This window comes from Hyalella azteca, unplaced genomic scaffold (assembly GCF_000764305.2).
Source record: "Hyalella azteca isolate HAZT.00-mixed unplaced genomic scaffold, Hazt_2.0.2 contig6244, whole genome shotgun sequence".
NCBI classification, from domain to species: domain Eukaryota; kingdom Metazoa; phylum Arthropoda; class Malacostraca; order Amphipoda; family Hyalellidae; genus Hyalella; species Hyalella azteca.
The window spans coordinates 1-22476 of NW_025936410.1; the positions used below are offsets into that span (position 1 = coordinate 1).

Genomic DNA, 22476 nt, shown 5'->3' on the forward strand with positions numbered 1-22476 from the left:
CGAATCTGACTTCCGGGCATCGTTAAATTACGTAATTTTACATTCACCGCATCTGAGGTTAGGTTTCAGATAGCATAGTTCTGTTCCAAAATTTATCGTCCTTCGACAAGTTGCCGTTCGACCGAGGGCTGGTTCGACGCAGGCGACCCATCCGAACTACCGAACGGTAATATTTAGCTCGTGAAAATTTTTCCGATTCTGCCTTCGTTCGAGAGTGTTTTTTTTTTTTTATTTCACCTTCATTCGTGGCTTAAACAGCAATACGTGCTTAAATTCGCAGTATATAATAAAGAAATTGTTTCCAAACTACTGAATAGATTTGAACGAAACTTAGTATTTAAATACCTAACCTCAGCAACGGTGATGTTTACATTTTTTTTCGTTTCACCTCCGTTTGCGAGTTATACGGCTTGGTTAAACCGGCCGGTAGAAAAGCCGGTTGTTCCTCCTATATCCGTATAACTCGCAAACGAAAGCAAAATAGAAAAATTGTCACGAGCTAAACATAACCGTTGAGAGGTTAGGTATTTATATACAAAGTTTCGTTGAAATCTGTTCTGTAGTTTAGAAGAAATTTCTTGATCGCCTCGAATTTAAGTGACAAATTACCCGGCGATACGGGCCGAATATAAGGAAGTGTGAAATCAAAAATGACGGCGAAATAAAAAAAATCGCAAACGAAGATAAAATAGAAAAAATTTATAAGCTAAAAAATCATCGTTTGGTAGTTAGGAATGTATATACAAAATTTCGTTCAAATCTGTTCAATAGTTAGGAAGAAATTCTTTGATCACTGCGAATTTCGGCGTGTTTCGCTATATACGCGTAACTCGCGAATGAAGGTGAAATTTAAATAAAAATTTACGAGCTAAACATCACCGTTAATTTCTGATGAATACGTGTTCCAAGTTTCATAGAGCTGCGTTCATTAGTTTGGGAGATATTACCTGATACTTGAATTTCAAGAAAGAGGCGTATATGTCTGTTGGGGGGCGCTAGAAATCCACTAGGAGCCAAAGGGCGCGCCAGCCTGAAAAAGTTTGAGAAGCACTGCTCTAGACGCTAAATATTATTGCTCAATATTTATGTTTGCGCAATATTGTTGAGCGGCTAGGAGCCATATTGAGAGATTGCGTAGTATATTGTGTAATCACACTACCGTACATACAATCATATTGCGCAAAAGTCTATACTACAATTTCAAGAAGTCAATATATCGAGCAAACCTGAATCAGGTTGTGTCATAATTATGTGATAGAAAGTCGTAGAATGTAAGAAGGCTATCAGAAAGGGACAAATAGTCCAAGCCTTGGTTTATTGAGATGGAAGTTTTATCACCAAATAATACCAAATGAACTGAGAGTATTTTCCCTTTCGTAAGTAACCGGTCATCTCGATCCCAAGACACTAGGTACTAATAGCATTGACGACGATAAATGCATCCGAGATCACAGTGTCAATCAGTACCTCTTAGTCCCTGACTACTCCCGTTTTTCGAACGATCAATATAATCTTCTTTGCATTCAGCCTCCCATAAAGCTTGTAACTTCTATAAAGCTCAGTAAAATCCAGAAGAAGTTTGTTATCCGGCAATATTTTGCGCAAGTAATGTTTATGACCCAAAACGCTCAATGTTTTGGGGAAAACCGCAATATTGTCCTCTAATATTGAGCGTCTAGGGGCTGCATTTAAACATGAATCATTAACGAAGATTCTATTTCGGATTAGGAAAAATTCGCTCGTTGATTCGGATGCGACCACAAGCCTCTTATTATGTAGCAGGTAATGGTAGTTCCATATTGCGATAAAATAGGTGATGTCAGTCATGGTTGAACCATGATGTTAGTGGCGGTGGTACTGCTCGCACTAACGCCAGCTCAGCCATTCATCAAATTCTAGTTGACAAATGAGTACCTGCATGGCTTGTCCAGAGTACTGTGTTGTGCAATAAAACGGGAAAAACTGATATATCACCCCTCTCCTAAGTCGCAACTCCAGGATTGGCCATTAGTGGACCATTACAACAACTGGCGCTTTGAAATCGTGTTCATATCGCGTTGAATTTAGAGGGGTTATTTGTGTGGGCACACAAGATTTTTAGTCAGTTTTAAACAACCAAGCTCCTGCAAACTAACTAACCTAACTCAATCGAAAAATGAAAGTATGTAACACTCGTAGATTTCAATAGCGGTGTCTGGCCCAGCTACCCCGAGGCCGATGGGTTTGATCATTTGATCAGGACGTCAAATGCGCAGGTTTCCAAATTATGTAAGCACTTCTTCATCGAAAAATTTCATTGAATCTTGAATAAAAATACCGCGAATCGGAAGATAATACGCAAGTTAATTATTTTAGTGCGACGAGCTAGGAAAAATTCACTTTGGGCGAATCACAGCGAAATTCCGAGATCTGCAGCAGCCGTCGCGGCTCCCGAACAAAAGACCAGAGCAGAGTGTCCTGAAGAAAAAGGACATACGTTAAATTTTCTAAGCGCTCCTACGTTAGAAGTCAAATGATAGTTTTTAAGGAAATTTATTGCATTATTCTGGTAGAGGAAAGAACTTATTTGGCACTCCATACAGAATTATATCCCGTCATGGTATAGTATTGATGAACCAGTGTATTTTATATTGTAATGAAAACTAAGAGAAGTTATCTGTACTATTGTTGCATTTAGTTATGTTAGTAAATATTTTATATTAATTAAATTCCTTTCGTCGTATCCCCGAGATTTTGAGCATATTCGGGTCTAGACGAGCTAGAACGTTGAAAACCCACCTGAGACTGAGAAAAAAATGTTTCACTAACAGCACACTAATGACTCAAATTTCTAACTGTCGTCACATTCTACTCGGACTCAGACTTTTTCACGGTACAACGGTGTATGTATTTATTGTCATGTGCCTCCATACTCTACAAGTACAATTAAAATCCCTCTAGCGACATAAGGCAGAGAGTACTGGCTTATGTTCAGAGGTGGGCAGTATAGCGCGCTACATGTAGCGGCCGCTACATTTTCATTAGCGGTAGCGGTAGCGGCGCTACATTTAAGGCAATGTAGCGGTATCGGTATAGCGCCCGCTACATATTTAAGTAGCGATACGAAGTTTTGCCGCTACAGCGCTACCGCTACATTTATAGATAAAGCCTATTTAGGATTGTTTCCTCGTTTCAGCGTCGATTTCAGTTATTCATGACAGTTTAAATGATTCCCTTCAATGAAACTCAAATTATTCGTAGACGAACGTTTCGTGGAGTTTATTCAGATGGGGCTCTCCACGCTGAAAATTTCTATAAAAAATTACGAGATATTCAATAGGAAAGGAGCAAGTAGATGAAAAAATCGCCAGAGTAACATAATTTAATCTAGACGTCAGTATTTCAATGTATCAGGAGTTAATTTATTATGCTAACTTTCACTTTATTCATGCTATTAATTTAACATTAGAGTAACATTTAATATTGCAGATAACGGAGGAATTGAGTGGCTCAAGCCTCGCTGTGGTGGTGTACACGTCGGACGAAGTTCTGGAGGGCAGATCTGTGCCATCATCGTACGTGCTGAAGCATGATGCAGGCGCGTGCGTGTACTACATCATCATGGCCGACATGATGCTGGCTGAACGGATCTACACGACCATCTCTCGATCAGGTTAGCATCATTCGTGCCACTGGAAGAGGGCAAATATAGCTGAACTTACGAATGTATATGTAAAGTAAATCATTTATTATCTTGAAATGTCTAAAGAAATTTTCAAACCTTAGAATAATCTGTATTGCGCTCAGTTTTTCCAATTTTTCTTCTATAGTTATTCTTCTCAGTTCACTTCTAATTCTCAATTGGTTTAATTTTAATACATTTAACTAAAATAAATTAATTTACTTACATTTAATTACTGGCACAGACTGGTTCCTGGGCACTCGTTCGTACTACGTGTGGCTGGCGCCCCCGGGGACGCGCGCAGCAGCGGTGCACGCCTCCCGCACACTCACGCAGGCTCACAGCGTCGCTCTCCTGGTTCCGGGACCTGACCTCAGCTTCGACATTATACGTGATCTGAACTAGTGTTTGTTCATGCATTTCCGTGATCTACACGAGTGTTTGTTCATATATCTACGAAATTAATTTTTGTCATAAATTTACGTAATCGTTCATACATCTTCGTGATCAAAACGAGTTTTTGTTCATGCATTTCCGTGATCTACACGAGTGTTTGATCATACATCTTCGTGATCAAAACGAGTATTTTTTCATGCATCTCCGTGATGTAGACGAGTTTTTGTTCATACATCTACGTGATCAAAACGAGTTTTTGTTCATATATCTTGGAAATGGGTCGTAAAATTGAAGTTTTAAATTCTCTTTTTTCGCTCTCAGCGTTGATATCATGGTTTGTTTGCGATTTCTTTTGTTGGATTTGTCCTCTACATTTACAAGCAGGTTAAAACCAACATTGCTCGCTATTGAAAATTACTGAAACTTGATTCCTTCCTTCCCTTATGATAGAGAAAATCATCTTCCCTACATTCATCACCATTTTAGGAATTCAGTACTGAAATCAATCTCCCTACAATCTCGTTTCATAAAGGATATGCTATTCATTTAAGATAGTATAGTCTTGTATACTTAACTCGATCAAAATGTTCTAGTTCCATCATCCATCCTCATCACAATGAACCAAGTTTCAGATCATGTCAATTTCCCGACGTGCGCTCAGTTTTGCAACTATATATACGCTTTCCTTTGTATAATTAAGACATTCATCGCATGAACACACTAATAACTTGGATTGCATAATAGACAGGCTAATCTGGCGTTGTTCGGGATAGGCAATCCCTNCTGTCTCTTATACACATCTAGATGTGTATAAGAGACAGTTCCTACAGAGCGCCAATATATTACGTAATTTCCGATTGAATTACGTCATTATCACTGCAAGCAAACAGACTCTCTGGCATTTGGTTGTTGAATTTACTTGAAACTTGACTGTCAAGTTTTTGCTGCATAGTATTTCAAGATTTTTAGTCTTATGCAGTAATCTTACAAGAGATTTTCAAGATTAGGTCGTAGGGTAAATAGGAATATATCTGTTCTATTTCTTCGGAAGCCCCGTAGCTGACATTTGGAGGTATTAATTTTTATTGTTTCATTAGACTGATCGTGAATGTTGGGCAATCAGCTTTTCTATTAATAATTATTACAGTGTATCGTAGTGCCCTTTAAGTTTCACTAAAGATTGTCATGCCCCCAGTTGTTGCTGACTGTGTTTAGTCGATGTATTTGTTCACATGTATCTGATCAGTCATAAAATTTGTAATTTCCAAAGCGATTGCATAAATTTTGTTTGTAGAATTTTATCGTTGTGCAAGAGAAATTTGGCGTGATTCGCCACGCACGGTTTAGTGCACGGATAGTCTGTCGATTTTGCTTCAAAGAAGGTTGTAGAATTCTTCATCATTTAGACTACATTGGAGTAATTGGACTAACAACCACGACATTGAGACCGTCTCATTTGCCGCCTTAAGTCTGTAAGACAGGGAAACAAGACAAAGGAACCCTTGAGACAATTAAGCTCACAAGACCGTCGCTCGCACTGTGCTGGAGGAACCCACCAGCATCGTCATTATGCAGTGCCGTCCAATAATAACCAACCGACGATTGCTATAGAACCATCATCTATGGGGGTTGTACTCCAGCATCTGTTTGCAAGCAGCCGAAATTGTCGTGAACTGAACTTTGAAATAGTTTTCAGAGTCATTTTCTGTTTCAGAATTTCCTTTTTTATCCCATTTACATGTATTATGTACTTATCCCTACCAAAACTTCATTGTTCAATGCTTATAATTGCAACTTGAAAATGAATGTTGATACATTCGACTTCCCTGGGTCTTGTAGTCCCCGGCGTTATAGGGAAGCTGGTGAGTCCATTGCAGCGCTGCCGCATGAAGGAACACACAATCTTCCCTGGGTCTCGTAGTCCCCGGCGTTATAGGGAAGCTGGTGAGTCCATTGCACCGCTGCCGCATGAAGGAACACACAATCTTTTCTGGGTCTTGTAGTCCCCGGCGTTATAAGGAAGCTGGTGAGTCCATTGCAGCGCTGCCGCATGAAGGAACACTCAATATTTCCTGGGTCTTGTAGTCCCCGGCGTTATAAGGAAGATGGTGAGTCCATTGCACCGCTGCCGCATGAAGGAACACTCAATATTTCCTGGGTCTTGTAGTCCCCGGCGTTATAAGGAAGCTGGTGAGTCCATTGCACCGCTGCCGCATGAAGGAACACTCAATCTTTCCTGGGTCTTGTAGTCCCCGGCGTTATAGGGAAGCTGGTGAGTTGATTGTACCGCTGATGAACATTTTTGTCCAACGACTAAAAAATGTTTTAGGTTCCAAAATTGATTTCATTGTTTTCTCTGATAATGTTTAAAAAATATAAATTTTTCCATAGGTGAAAATACGCAGTAGAATGATCTTATGACACATAACTCTGTCTTCTGCAGAGGAGGTGTCGGAACCTGGGTCCCCAGAACCCAGGCGTCTGAGCGGTCAGCACCCACAGGAGCTGTGCGTCTCCAAGCTCCCCTTGTTGTAGACTCGGTGCGTCCGTGTGCGCACATGACTTCTACATAGTTATTAAATACTTATTGTATAACTACATGTTATATGTTAAATATATTTATATATACTATAAATAATATAGTTATTAGACAACTAGGGATCCTAAAATCTAAAGAAGTTCGAAATAAAAATGATACGGTTAGCACTATTATAATAAACCAAACTTGTCTAAATAGAAGGCTCTACCCTGAATATACTTAAATATAGAATAGAACAGAAGTGTTGGCACTGAAGAAATAGAATAGAAGTGTAGGCCCATGGCCTGTTACCGATTCTTGAACTTTTCGTGACTTGATTCACAAGGCACCCGGCCTTTGGAACCCGATCATTCTTTAACTAACGATTGATTGAGATAGCTGCTGGACTTATTGCCTGGTCCGTAATTTGCTAGGCATTTTAAGACTGAACATATGCTCCTGCACAGCTTCGTCTGGACTTATTGCCTGGTCCGTAATTTGCTAGGCATTTTAAGACTGAACATATGCTCATGCATAGCTTCGTCTAGTCTGTTCTTGAAGGTGTTCATACTCGGAAATATGCAATTACTTGTAATTGTTCAGTCAAAGATTCCTAAAATCTACGGAAACAGCGCACATAATAACTAGAAATAGATTTGATAATATGCTATAACTACTCTAATTTTCCCAACATATATTCTCTTTACAAATTAGATGAACTTAAATATATGTAACCGCAAGCACGATGCGCATTGTTTGTCTGTGTGACAGTTAAATGTAGAGAACTATCACTCCACCCTAAAGCTCTGATCAATTTAAATTGACATAAGCCATTTCAGGGCTAATTGATTTTTATGGAACTCGGAATCTATCATACGGACCACCTGCCAATTACCCATCACCTGCCAATCACCCATCACCTGCCAATCACCCATCACCTGCCAATCACCCATCACCTAGTTCAGAGGTGGGCAGTATAGCGCGCTACATGTAGCGGCCGCTACATTTTCATTAGCGGTAGCGGTAACGGCGCTACATTTAAGGCAATGTAGCGGTAGCGGTATAGCGCCCGCTACATATTTAAGTAGCGATACGAAGCTTTGCCGCTACAGCGCTACCGCTACATTTATAGATAAAGCCTTTAGATTTTACTTAATAGTATTAAATATTATTTAAAAACCAGCATGATACATACATAATATAAATTACAGAATAAAACTGTACGAAAGATTTCGTTGTAATGTTGTCAACCGCAGCCTGTTACTAGTGTCAACATGTTAGTTGTTACTTGTTAAGTTGTTACCAGTTACCACTTACATGTATTTTTTCATGTTTCAGTTTGCTTACAGTTATTTTTACACAGTTATTTTTAGGTTTAACCTTCCCTACATGGATGTCTACTTTAATCTACCAATCTCAAAAATAATCCACATATATATACAAATAAAGACTGATTTTTTATATGTATATGTGGATAATTTTTGAGATTGGTAGATTAAAGTAGACATCCATGTAGGGAAGGTAAAACATAAAAATAAGTGTAAGTTTTGTTTACTGTATCTAACACGTACTATGTAGTTCGGTTAGATTAATTGCAATAAAGTTGCATTGATATGGTTCGAAAATGTTTTATTATCATTAAATGCATATGAGTAAGTCCCAATAGCAGAACAATAAATATTTAGAGATTTCCAATAATTTTGGCTATTGTAGCGGCTAATGTAGCGGCGCTACATTTTACTGTAGCGGTAGCGGTGGCGCCCGCTGCATTTAGAGCATGTAGCGGTAGCGGCCGCTACATTTCAAAGTAGCGCTGCCCAGCTCTGCTTATGTTCTAAATTGTCAATGGCAAATACGTTCATCCTACCTCGATTGCGCCATTTGTGCTGTTGAATTTCGTATTAAATTCTGAAAACTAACCTGAGAAACCACTTAAATAAGAGAATTTACGTTCTTGAAATTCGAAAAATTTGAACAGTGATGAAAAATGCTTTGCTAATTTCCTTTGTTTCACAATAAACTTTGATTACATTTTTTTCTGAAACATACTCTACACATATGTTAGATAAAATTAATAATAACAATTCATTATTAATATTATTTTATGAGTTCCAGGATATATGAGGTTTCATCCTGAGAGATCCGACGTAGGGCACAGCGCAGATAAAGAAGTTATCTTGAGAACCCGTAAGCCTTTCCTGCATTTCCGGTCATACATGCAGGGAGCTTGCCTAGCATCCGGAGCGAGTGTCGCAAGACCAGGAGTGGTCCAACGTCGTCAGTTGTACGTGCACTCACTGTCGCCACCGCTGGTGTATGCTAGTGGTATTCTCTTTCACATTCATTTAAATTTTGTTGGTTAATTTTCGTGACATGGTAGCGCTCGCTACCATTTCATTGTCGTGAAATGGTAGCGGCCGCTACTAGCGGCCGCTACATGTAGCGCGCTATACTGCCCACCTCTGAACATAAGCCAGTACTCTCTGCCTTATGTCGCTAGAAGGATTTTAATTGTACTTATAGAGTATGGAGGCACATGACAATAAATACATACACCGTTATACCGTGAAAAAGTCTCAGTCCGAGTAGAATGTGACGGCAGTTAGAAATTTGAGTCATTAGTGTGCTGTTAGTGGAACATTTTTCGCAGTCAGGAATAAAAAGTCAACGTAATGGATATTGAATATGTTATTCTATTGTGTATTGTATTGCAGTCCGAAGCCCAATTATTAATCTTCAAAGTAAACATGTATTATCATAAATTTTAAATTTGAACGACATTATTACAAGAGATAATAGTGAGATGTATCACATTAATATATGATATTCGTACCACGGATTATTGCGTATTTTGGTATGCGAATGCCCTTCCATAATTCTGTTCGCCATTGCTCGCTTCGCAAGTTATTCCAAACTCTGCCCCACTTTATTTCTGCTTACGTCGGTGTTCATCATGAACTCTATTATCAGTAATACTGTTAATATTTTTACAGTTGTTATAATTTAACATGGCTTTCTGTGTGATACTCTCACGTGGAGCAATAGGTATTATAGTAATTTGTTCATGTTTGCCAACGGTTCAGCATGGCGCAGGGTAAGTGCATGTCTTACTAGGCAATTTAATGTCTCTTTTAAAATATCTCAGCTGACTTTATTCACTACTTTTGATAAAACCTTAACCTTCTACCGCCGTATACCACTCTCTGGGAACATAACTTTCAACTTAAATTATACGCAAACTATTGAGTGTAGCAAACTGAGGACGTTTGCACGCAAAAGAAAAAATTTCAAAGTTGTCGTACGTGGTGCAAGTCATTTTGCGCTCACTAGAACGCAAATCCTTTTTGCGTTCTAGGGAAGTCGGCTTGTGACAATATTGCTCCGGTTACTCATGTCAGGCGGATATAGAGGGCTAAGGATGAAATACTATTTTTACAACACTTTCACGAAATTCCGAGATCTTCATTTTCGTGACTTCATTATAGACTTCACTTCTTGTTTGTTTGTTTGTTTGTCTGCTACAAATCTTATAATCGATATTCAACACACTTCTACCTGTCCAATCGATCTGAAATTTCCCACACGTGCGTAAAGTCAGAGGCAATGCATGAATCCATTGACCGAATAAATAATTTTGATTTTTTTTACTTTTTAAAATAAAATTTAAAAATTAATTTTTGTATCGTTTGATATTAAAATTAGAAATTCATTGTACATGCATGTGTAACATCGGAGATACTGGATTATTCAGAAGTGTTGTATTTAAAAAGTAATTTTTAAACGCATATTATTCATGTATGCTTTCGATCTCGACATTATTTATGCTTCAACTGATTACCTTCCCTGGGCATTCACTGAAACTGTTGCAGTCAAGCTATGTATTAACCGTGATCCGTAATTTCCCCACCACCTTTTCAAACTTCAACTGAACTGCCCTCCAATGTGCAGCGTGCCTCGTGTATCCTCTCATACCCAACACAACGTCACACATCACTCCTTCCTACGTCATGAAATCGTCACCTCTCGTCCTTTCGATTCTCTCATCAAGAGTGGATCGCAACACACACGATGTAGACATTAGTATCATCTTCACATTTACAAACAATCGGTGAGTACGATGTATCGAAAAAAATTTAATATCTATGTTAGGTCATCACAGCTTGTTATTAATCCATTAATAATAAAACTATTAAATAGTACACTTCATAAATACTGGATAATTTTTTCTATAGCATGCTCTTCCAATTTGAATTATCTATTTTCAGAGATACGTCAGATTTTAGCACATTTATGATATTTTCGTAGGACCGTCGTGGTGAACCTTAAAGAGAAGCTGGCGAACTTCCAAAACTACTTCTCTGGTGTGCTCTCAGGAGAACCAAACTCCTCCAGAAATAGAAGGTAACAACTTTTCCGAGGATTTTTTTATGTGATTAGAAACTTTTTCATGTAGTATCTATTTCTCTAATTTATTCATACACTAGTTTAACATTATTGCGACCTGAGAAATAAACATCTGTACTTCACATTTGGGTCCATAAATTGTCAAGCGGGCATTTAAAAATTAAATTTATCCTCATATCATTAAGCCATTAATTTCAGATCTTCCAAAATTTCATCTCCGCGGGCGGTTTTTGGAAAAATTTTGCCCGACCCTTCACCAGTCCCAACCAACGCGTCTGACGCCCACCGCCTAGCTGGGGAGGAACACCTCTTGGAATGGTGGACCATCTCAGCGCACTTCACTGATAGAGAGGTTTTCGTACGGTAAAACTTTTACAATTGGCAGAAATCTATCAGGTTAGAAATTTTTTATTCTCACCTCATTGCCCTTGATATAAACGGAGAAAGAAATATTCGCATTTTGATGATTCCCCCCAAAATATGTTTGACTCATAAATATCACTTCGCATTAATATTTTTTATGATTTTACCGGTCTATGGTAAAGATTATCATTTCTTATTAAAAAAGTAAAAAATGCCTGGTTTTGGTCAAGATGTATTCAGGAATTTTCATGGTTCATCAGCAATTGTCTTGCTGTTAAAAATGATCAACACATGAAAGTAAGTTTTTGTAGATTTGGGTTTGAAAATAGCGTAAAGCCATGGCATTGCATTAATGCAGGGATTCATAACTCTTCTCTGATTGTGTTCATGAAGCTACGAAATTTATTTGAACAATTGGGAGCAATGAATACATCAGATGCTTATTTTTATGTATTGTTCTTACTTAGAATGCATTGAACTTTAGGTTCTAGCGTAATGTTTCCATTGTCGCACTTTGCATGTTTATGCGCATATTCAATTTCAACCTATTTTTGAATCCTATTTATGACTATAACTTTCACATGACTATAACTTTGAGTTGGCTCATTTGAAAAAGTGGCCAAAGAACTAACAAACTTCATATTAATTTTTTACGATATTTATTCACCCTGATTAAAGGATGATATTTGATAAATCAAAGGCGCGTATTCACCATAAGTTCATAATTTGTGTGTTACACATGCGCATAGTGACGCACGACAAAGCGCTTCTCTCTTATGTCGCCAGCCACGGACGAACTGTTCCATACATGTTTTAGAGACCAGTTCCATAGCTGGTCTCAGAAAGCTGGTCATAGCTCATCGTTATTTCCTCCTTTAAGCTATATATTTTCACCCGTTGCTTTATGAATTAAAACCATGAGAAACCATAAGCTTCACGCCTCAGCCTCCATCGCTACCGCAGGTCCCAGGACGTCTTGGCCACAAAGGCCAGCGTCAGCGGAGTCCTCAGCAAGGAGGCTGTGGTGCGAGTCTCCAGCGCTCGTATGGCCGCGGTCATGTTCGACTGTGTGCACGGTAAACTTATAACTAATCATTCCCAGTTGAATTTACCTGAGTAAAAGTGGATGGAAGTGATTGGGTGCGTTTTGATACACATTCATTGTTGCAATTAGATGATTCTAGAATGCGGCTGCATGCTCACTGAAAAATAAAACAAATAAAAAATTAAAAAAAAAACACGTTTTCTTTTAACGGACAAAAAAGAAAAACATTTACTCCTACATAACATTGCATAACATTTTACATAACTTTAATGTTATGTGAGAGTAAATGTTTTTCTTTTTTGTCCGTTGCGAAAACGTGGTTTTTAAAAGCTTTTTATTTGTTTTATTTCATCATTTTTAGTTTTGTAAAACCAGAAAAACTTGGTTTTAAAAAATGGTTTTATATTTATTTATTTTATACTTTTTAGTTTAGCAATTTTAGCAATTCAAATCAATTTCTAGGGTTGGCAAGTCTGGATGTTCGACAAAAAACTCGATTCCCAACAGTGAAATTTAATTTTTTTCCTTTTTTTCTAATTTTTTTTATCATTACTTCTGATGATCAAATCTTGAATTGTTAGGCAGCATAATTAGCATGCATGCCGAATTTCAAGTTTCTAGGATGTTCAAAAGTGCTCTGAATTAAGGTCTGAATTTTTAATGACAGACAGACAGACACGAAACGAAGCTAAGAAAAACGTGGTAATATCGATGGTGTTTAATAAATTTGAATGGGATCTTAAGTTGATTTGATTTTATTAGTGTTCCGCAATAAACCCATACAATGTCTGAAAAACCATCATAGTTTATTTCTCCTCAATGACGGTTCCAAATTAATTTTGTTCACAAATTTACAACAGTTCCAATGCTACTTTTACCACCTAAACATGAAATTCCCTCAGCATATTTCGTAAAAACTTATAGAGTATAAAATTTTATTTTACTGCATCAACAGACTGCCCCATCTACGCCTCGCCCCTTGACAACTTCTTCCTCCCCCTAAATACAAGCAACCCTCAGGCCGTGATATTCGTGTGTGCTGCTGAGCCAGGCCCTCTCGAAATGAAAAGTTCGACATGTGCCCAGGCCGAGGCAGCTCGAAGTCATTCATTAGTTTTTCAATTCATGATTACTTCATCGCCGGCAATTAACGCCACGGGGGGAATGTGCCTAATTGTTGGGTTCTCCAGTCCTAACTCCGGAGAAACCAGTCAGATAAGCGAGCAGAGCAACATGAGACAGCCTTTTTGTGAGAAGCTTATCGTGGAGCGAGTTGAGGAAGAGCAAGTATGTAAACATGTACACTTCCTTGTTACTTTACGCGAAATTAGGATAATATTAAAATGTAACTATAAGTTGATAATGATTCTAAGTTATGTTTAGACTTCTATTACTGTCGTTAGCAAGCAAGGAAATTAACCTCTACCTGCAATTTACTCGCAAATGATTGTTGGCCATGTAATGAATTACCTGATATTATCTTCATGCTACTTATTCGGAGGACCATCAAATATTTCAGCTATTTTGCTATATTATTACTGTCATTCTGATATTCCACTTAAATGCTGCAATTTCCAAACCACGGATCCAACAGAGAACTAAGCTGCTTGTGAAGTGGCAGAACCGTTCCTCCATCCTGTCCTTGGACAAGCCGAAGCATCTCTCGAGTAAGCTTTTATTTTTTATGTTATGCAATTAATTTATAAGCAAGTTTGATTGCAGGCCAGAGAATTAGTTTTGTTGATCATTTTCTAATTTATGTCAATAATTCGGATTATATTTGTCGTTTACATTGGGAGATCGAAAATCAGGTTACCGAAAAACATTTTTAATATGTTAACAACATTCCGAATGTATCGATATTCATTGTCAAGTTCCGAGATGTATTGAGTAATGAAATATGGATCGATACTACTCAAAAATGAGATTTGGATCGAAATAAGTACAAAGTCCCGTAAATAGGATAATGCTCCTCATTCATCAGTTATCCACGATTGCGCTGAAGTAATATGAATCTTCATTGGTCGATAATAAGAAAATGCAAGTAAAACAAACCTTAAACCCTGTTTATATAAAAACCACAAAGACGTTGCAAAAAGTGATTGAAAATTTTTTAGACTGCGCACAACTCGTAGCATTTAAACGTATTATGGCCCAAATTCTTGCGCTGTTCATTTGGATTCTCATTGGGACATGCAGGGTCGACAGCGGATACACCCGATGAGCCCAAAACGGGCGATGAAGTCGTGTGGTTACATCCGCAGGCGTATAACAACTTCACGGTCTCGTACGATTGCCCTCCTAAACTATACTCTGGACTTAAAGGTGAGTTGAGATCGTGACAGAGGTATTTCTTGTCAAGATGCCTATATTTAATACATACCTGGTTAGTTGGGATCCTGACTGAGGTATTTTATTGTCAAGGTGCCTTATTTAATGCTTACCTAGCGAGTTGAGATCGTGACTAATATTTTCTCGTCATGATGCCTTATTTAATACATACCATGAGAGTTGGGATCGTGACTGTCATATAGTTCCTTGTCATGATGATTAATTTAACTCTTATCTATCTAGAGTTTGTGTTTTCCATGCGAACATTTCTTCGCATATTTAATACGACATTGTAATTTATGATGTGTGATAAGATAATTTTGGTGGTGCTTAGGTTTATAAAAGGGATTCACAAACATTCATTTTTAATAGAGTTTAGTAATACTTTCTTGTCGTAAATCCACTTCAAGGTAGAGACGAGGATGAAATAAGTTCTAAACTGGGAGCGCAATTCGAGGAGGCCCACGGCCACGGACTTTTGTGGACTTCGGTCGTGGTGATTGCCGTGGTTCTGATTGTCATCTGTATAATACTTTTTGTATTTATTAAGCCGAGGTGAGCAAGCAACTCATTATATGCATCTCTCATATTGATCATACTAACAAAAAAAATTGATTAATATAATTTTAGTATCGGAAAAATTGTTTTTGCGAATGGGTAGAAAAACCCTATTATATTTAAATTACTTCACTTATCAATAAGCCCCCTACATTATGTGTGATCTCGCATTCAACATTTAAAGTCTATTTATTCACGAGGATTTATCAAATTCCGGTTCTGATAAACCGTAAATCAATTAAGAAACACTTCATTTAATTTAAATATTCCTCGATGTTATAGGTAATCGGATTTTTATATTGCCGATTGCTCCTTTGGTATCATTCACTTCTCAGTATTCAATTCTAATAACGACATCGTTAGTAGAATTAAGGATTCTACATCCACTCGGCCTTTAAAACAACAAATTAATAATAGCGTCTCATTTTGCCTTTTAAAAGACTTTATACCTGCCTATCACCATCACCTGTGTAGCATCCCTACCTGCCACCTGCCAATCATATCATGACCAGAAATATCAACTTTATTTCACGTTTTGATCAGCCGATTGCTATTCTTCTGTCATTCACTTTACGGCATTAAATACTAATAACTTAACTATATCATGACCAGCAATATCAACTTTATTTAACAAGAAAAACTCCAGCATATTTACATTACTTCACTTATCAATTATAGCACCGTACATTATGCATGATCTCGGATTCAATATTTAAAAGATTATTTAGTCTCGATGATTGATCAAACTCCGGTTCTGATAAACCGTAAATTGATCAAGAAACACTTCCTTTATTTTTTAATTTATATATTCCTCGATGTTATAGGTAATCGGATTTTCATATTGCCGATTGCTACTTTTCTATCATTCACTTTACGGCATTAAATTCTAATAACGTATCTATATCATGACCAGAAATATCAACTTTATTTCACGTTTTGATCAGCCGATTGCTACTTTCCTATCATTCACTTTTCAGCTAATATCATTCACTTTCATTACTAATAACATGACTATATCATTACCAGTAATATCAACTTTACTTCACGTTCTGATCAGCATACGCAATAAGTGGAAAGATTTCTCCGACGACGTAAGCTATCCTGAGACGGTCTCGGTGATCAGCAGCGAAGGCTACCGCCACGGCAGCGACGGCGCGCTCGTCTTCAGCGCTGCTGCTCTGGACGGCGCCAGGCTGCACATGCTCAACGCTGACCGCATGAAGGAACCCACAATCTTTCCTGGGTCTTGTAGTCCCCGGCGTTATAGGGAAGCTGGTGAGTCCATTGCAACGCTGATGAACTTTTTTATCCAACGACTAAAGAAATGTTTTAGGTTCTAAAATTCATTTCCTTTTTTTCTCCGATAATGTTTAAAAAATATAAAATTTTTCCATATGTGAAAGTACTCCGTAGAATGATTTTATGACACATAACACTGTCTTTCGCAGAGGAGGTGTCAGAACCTGGGTCCCCAGAGCCCAGGCGTCTGAGCCGTCAGCACCCACAGGAGCTGTGTGTCTCCAAGCTACCCTTGTTGTAGGCTCTGCGCGTCCGTGTGCGCACAGGACTACTACATAGTTATTAAATACTTATTGTATAACTACAGTACATGTTATATGTTAAATATATTTAAATATATTATAGATAATATAGTTATTAGACAGCTAGGGATCCTAAAATTTAAAGAAGTTCGAAATAAAAAATGATATTTTCAAAGCCAAACATGTCTAAATAGAATGTTCAACTCTGAAAATACTTAAATACAGAATAGAACAGAAGTGTCGGCACTGAAGAAATAGAATAGAAGTGTTGGCACATGGCCTGTTGCTAATTCTTGTACTTTTCGTGACTTGATTCCGCAAGGGATCCGGCATTTGGAACCCGATCTTTCCTTAACTGGCGATTGATTGAGATAGCAGCTGGACTTATTGCCTGGTCCGTAATTTGCTAGGCATTTTAAGACTGAACATATGCTCCTGCATAGCTTCGTCTAGTCTGTTCTTGAAGGCGTTCATACTCGGAAATATGCAATTACTTGTAATTGTTCATACAAAGATTCCAAAAAATGTACGGAAACAGCTCACATAATAACTAGAAATAGATTTGATAATATGCTATAACTACTCTAATTTTCCCAACATATATTCTCTTAGAAACTATATGAATCTAAATATATATAACCCCAAGCACGATGCACATTGTTTGTCTGTGCGAAAGTTTAATGTAGGGATCTATCACTCCACCCTAAAGCTCTGATCAATTTGTGACCTAAGCCATTGCAGGGCCTAATTAATTTCAATGGAACTCGGAATCTACCATACGGACCACCTGCTAATCACCCATCACCTGCCAATCACCCATCACCTGCCAATCACCCATCACCTGCCAATCACCCATCACCTGCCAATCACCCAATCACCTGCCAATCACCTATCACTTGTCTATCTTACTGGACATATCGATCATACCTCCTTGCCACCTGCCAATCACCAATCACCAAGCTTCAAGATGTTGCATTTAACCAAACTAATCACCCGCACGCCGAGATTTACCTTATTGGGAAATATTCACCAACTTGACTTCCTAAAGCACAACGCCTAAGAAGTAGTCGAGGCTCTGTTATAAATTATATAGGAGCCAAAGGACTTAGCGAGAGCTGGATTTTTGGTCAATCCCACATGTGCAAACTATGTGTCTATGGTCGACCATTAAAATCATTTGCTTACCGTGCAAACTTAAAGTGGTCTTCAATTTTGTTCAGCACAACATTTGTGTAGAACTTCTAAGTTACTGGGCGCCTGGTGGTCAACTATCTTTCTACAATGTGGCGCGCTCGCTTAATTAAGTTGCTAATTTATAATCCCATATGGATTAAGAACGTAATCCTTCGGAAATTTAATTGAATTCATTGCTTCGTCAATTCTCTTGCCTATGCGTAAGCACTTTAAAGTTTAAGTGGCGGGACTAAAGCGAATTATAACCTTGCTTTCTATTACCTAAATTAAGTTGATCCAATCTAGCCTAAAATCTGAGTGCTATATTGTTTCACAAACCCTGGCGATTTTTAACTTGCACTTGACTTTGGGAACTTTTAAATTAACAAATTTGTCCGCTGCATTTCACATCTAAAAGAACTAAATGTGCACTTATTTGCAATGAAATGAGGCGATAATTCACTCGGTCCAATTAAAGGTCTCTATATCCAATTAAAGGTCTCGATACGAGTGTATCCGAGTGTGTGTATCTTAGCCTTAATAACATAACATAATATAACATAGTGATGTCGGCGCTACAGAGTAGGCCTGGTGTGGCCTGTCGCCGAATCTTGAACTTTTCGTGACTTATTCACAGAAGATCTAAAATATTGTCATTTGACCGGATATTTTCAAGACTGACGATAGTTTGAAATAGCTATTTCAAGTTCGCCGTCGTTTTTTTTCTAGTATGCATCTTGACAGCGAATCTTTCTTCTTTCAGCGAATCTTTCTTTATGCATCTTCTCGGACGCAAATCTTTCTTCGAGTATCTTGCATTGAGGAGGCAAAGAAACTAACTGTTGAGGCGAGACTTTTACATTTGCTTGTATGAACTGATTCCACCTAATGAATTCAACATTTATTATCAACTACGAATCTGTTACTACAGAAATTAGCAATAAAATTAATCTGACTGAACGTTCTTTATTAGTTTTAATCATTTCTTAATGTTGGTACATGAGCATTATAATAGAGGCTTGCCTCCTGCGAAGGAAAATTTCGGACAACCTTCTTTCAATTTTTTTAAACCACGAAGGCAGTAAAATATCTCAGTTAGATCAGCAACTTGCAAATAAAGCACGATATTAGTTAGATATTGTCTTGTAATATTTTCAATAACATCAAGTATTGAACTATATATCAATATATGTGATGAATAATTACTGTGTGTGGTGATTTGCGCATAAATTATTTTATACTGCTTGGTAATGATAAGATGAATAATTCAAATATCCGTGTAATCGTGCGTCCAGTTCCATAGGGTTAAAGTTTTATAGAATACAAATAAGGTCCAGTAATTTTAAACAAACTAATAATAGATTTAAAAAGTACCGCGTCTCATTTTTCCATTTATAAGTCTTTATACCAAATAAATAATATCTTAAATTTGATTGTAATTATTTAAAACTATCATCTTATTGAATAATCAAATATGCGTGGCATCCTACTGCAAATTATTACATATATTTCATGTTCACATCAAGGGATTTTTATTTGCATTTTCTTTACATGCACGATAAATCAATCGAAAATTCCTTTAAATATGTAGATGTTATCAAAAATATAAATTACTCACTTAAACGTCTCCCATTAACAGCACGATGATGATGATGAACTTATCGTTTTATAAGTCAAGGTTTCACTCGACGATTATCTAAAATGTTTGCAAGGTGCGGAATTTAATATCTGGATGAAAACCTTTCGATGTCGTCTCTAAAACAAATGTTATTTCTTCATTTGATAACAATTATAGTCGACTAGGTTATCTCGAGTGTTTGAAATGGTGAGAAGCTAACGAATTACTTGTTTGCCATCTTAGAGAAGACTAACCTTTAGTCTCCTGATGCAATTTTGATTTCAAATTTTGCCCTGTTGCTGACACCACTGTTAATAATGAGTTCTGGCGGTCGGGAAAAGATTTAACATAACATATCATATCATAGTGATGTCGGCGCTGAAGAGTAGGCCCTATATATATGTGGCCTGTCGCCGATTCTTGTACTTTTCGTGACTTGTTCACAGAAGATGGATGGCAGATAATCGCTACCGATTCTTCCCATGATAAATGTTAGTTATTATTATTGCCGATTGATGAGAGTTCAGCTCCCACCAGAAAATCGCCCTAATGTGTGGTATCAATGATACGTGCAATTTCTCCGTGAGAACCGAATTAATAGTCTCATTAAGAGTCTCATTAAAATTCCCAGAGTTAGCGAGTTGTTAGTGTGGTAGTTGAGCCAATATGTCCTGAGAATTATTGCTGTAAGGAGCTCAGCTGTGATGAGGAGAAGCACTTCAAGATAATCTGCCCAGAAACTTTTTCAAAATTAGTTCATCAAAATATAGGTTTCTGTTTTAACATTATTAACTTAACTCACATCTACGCAAACATTAATCGCAGATTTGTATCCTTGTAAGGCTTTCGTCTATTTGAAATTTGAAATTAATTATATCAATTGACTCGGAAAAATTCATTTCCCACTTACGTTTACCAAAAAAATGTTTTGTGATTCATGCATCAATTTCTTGCTGAGACGATCTCGGGTTATGCAATTTAATTCGCCAATGAAGAACCGTTTGTAAAAAATAAGTTTATCTGTTAAAAGACCGCGAATTCTTCGTACTCACAGAGAGCATGTTGCTGATCATAGATCTTCATAGTTTGCTGATCGTAGGTCTACTGTAGTCTTTATTTAACGAGTTTCATGCGTTCAAGACTAAGTATCTGATTTTGAAATCTAACCATGCTGACGTCTCGTCTAGCAGTTGCCGTTCTCTTGGCTCATGTGACGGTCGCAAGGTGAGAAAATAACTGTGAACAATTTTAGTACTTTAATTTGTAAATTAAATTAGAAATATTAATCAAAACAGTACGTAGATCATTTGATTATTTTCTTTTAAATTATAAATTTATAATGAACGGTCGAACGAAATTTCTGTAGCAGCTCGTGGTTTTCCGTCCCAAAACCGGCGCCAGAAGTGGACGCTGCAGCGGCGTTGCTGGCAGACATCCACCACCAGCACCTAGCAGCCTGCCTGCCCGTCGTGGTCCACAAACAACACGCGCCCCTCGTTCAAAAGGTTACTCTAACCGAGATATCGTCCTGCTCGGTGGACGTATTATCAAAACTCACTTAAGTACTCCGATTTCTCGTCTGTGATTGGTGGGTTCAGTTTAAAAAGTTATCGGTTATTGGCTGACGAAGTTAAGAACTCGGAACTATTTTTGATAGTACGGTTTTTGGGACCATACTATACAAATTCGGTTAATACATGTAGCGACCTCCATGCACGTAATTAACGGCTGATTTCATGTCTATTATTGCTTGTTCAGATTAAAAAGCACTCAGTGATTGGCTGACGGAGTCACGATCGTTAATTTTTTAAAGTTACGGCCCCTGCTCTGGGCGTCAGTCACGTCACATATCTGTAGTAGAACTGCAACACTCTGGCTAGAGATCCAACGACGATTTCTCATTTATGAAAAAAGGTGCTATTTTTCTCGCCATGTCCGTCCATCCGTCTGTCCGTCTGTCTGTCTGTCTGTCCGTCCGCGACTTTACGTTTTCGCCGACGAGAAAATGCGCTCTCTCTCCCTCACTGCAGTGAGTTCTGAGAAATATTTTTTGAGTGTATAACTGTTGATATATTTGTACTATACTATCGTATGAATATTAACGGCTGTATGTGAACAGGTGCTTGTGCTGTCGTACAGCTTTTGATATCATTACGAGCAGAACTGATATCATTAATGCAATACCGTTGACTTAATGGAGGTATGAGGCTCTCAGACTTCTTTCAAAATTTTACTTTCCTTCAAGGCCATCCACAAGTTACATTACCATATCTGTATCAATTGTTCCTCACGTTTCTCGAACATAATTTTATTTATAGAGAAGGAAATTTTGAGTCGTGTAGGAAATTATTTCGTAAATTGCAATCTCCCTTGATAGTATCACAGTTTTGAATTAAAAATGAGATACTTTTAAATATGTTTAGTTATGACACTCTGCTCAGTTGTAAAGTCTACGGTTATTCGTACAAAGATTTAATTAATTGGTTTTAGGATTGTTTCCTCGTTTCAGCGTCGATTTCAGTTATTCATGACAGTTAGTATTATAGTAATGTGTTCATGTTTGCCAACGGTTCAGTCTTCCCAAGCAGTAGATCGAGGCATGGCGCAGGGTAAGTGCATGTCTTACTAGGCAGTTTAATATTTCTTTTAAAATATCTCAGCTGACTATATTCTGTACTTTTTATAAAACCTTAACCTTCTACCGCCGTATGTCACTCTCCGGGAACATAACTTTCAACTTAAAATTTTCGTAAACTATTGGGTGTAGCAACCTGAGGACGTTTGTACGCGACAGAAAACATTTCAAAGTTATCGTACGTGGTGCAAGCCATTTTGCGCTCACTAGAACGTATCCTATTTGGGAATTAA

General features: G+C 37.7%; 1 protein-coding gene across 1 annotated transcript; it reads left to right on the forward strand.

Annotated features, from left to right (window-relative positions):
• Positions 1–12320: 12320 nt before the first annotated feature.
• LOC108670414 lies at positions 12321–17084 on the forward strand. Its single transcript, XM_018157889.2, has 7 exons — positions 12321–12418; positions 13343–13674; positions 13982–14054; positions 14587–14712; positions 15129–15273; positions 16334–16551; positions 16725–17084. Exons 1-7 carry the CDS (start codon positions 12388–12390, stop codon positions 16814–16816), a joined length of 1017 nt encoding a protein of 338 aa, XP_018013378.2. The 5' UTR covers positions 12321–12387; the 3' UTR covers positions 16817–17084.
• Positions 17085–22476: the final 5392 nt, after the last annotated feature.

Coding starts and splice junctions, on each gene's coding strand:
- LOC108670414 (XM_018157889.2), top strand. CDS start 12,388: ATGGCCGCGGTCATGTTCGACTGTGTGCACG. Junction 13,675..13,981: donor AGCGAGTTGAGGAAGAGCAA/GTATGTAAACAT, acceptor CGGATCCAACAG/AGAACTAAGCTGCTTGTGAA. Junction 15,274..16,333: donor TTTGTATTTATTAAGCCGAG/GTGAGCAAGCAA, acceptor CGTTCTGATCAG/CATACGCAATAAGTGGAAAG.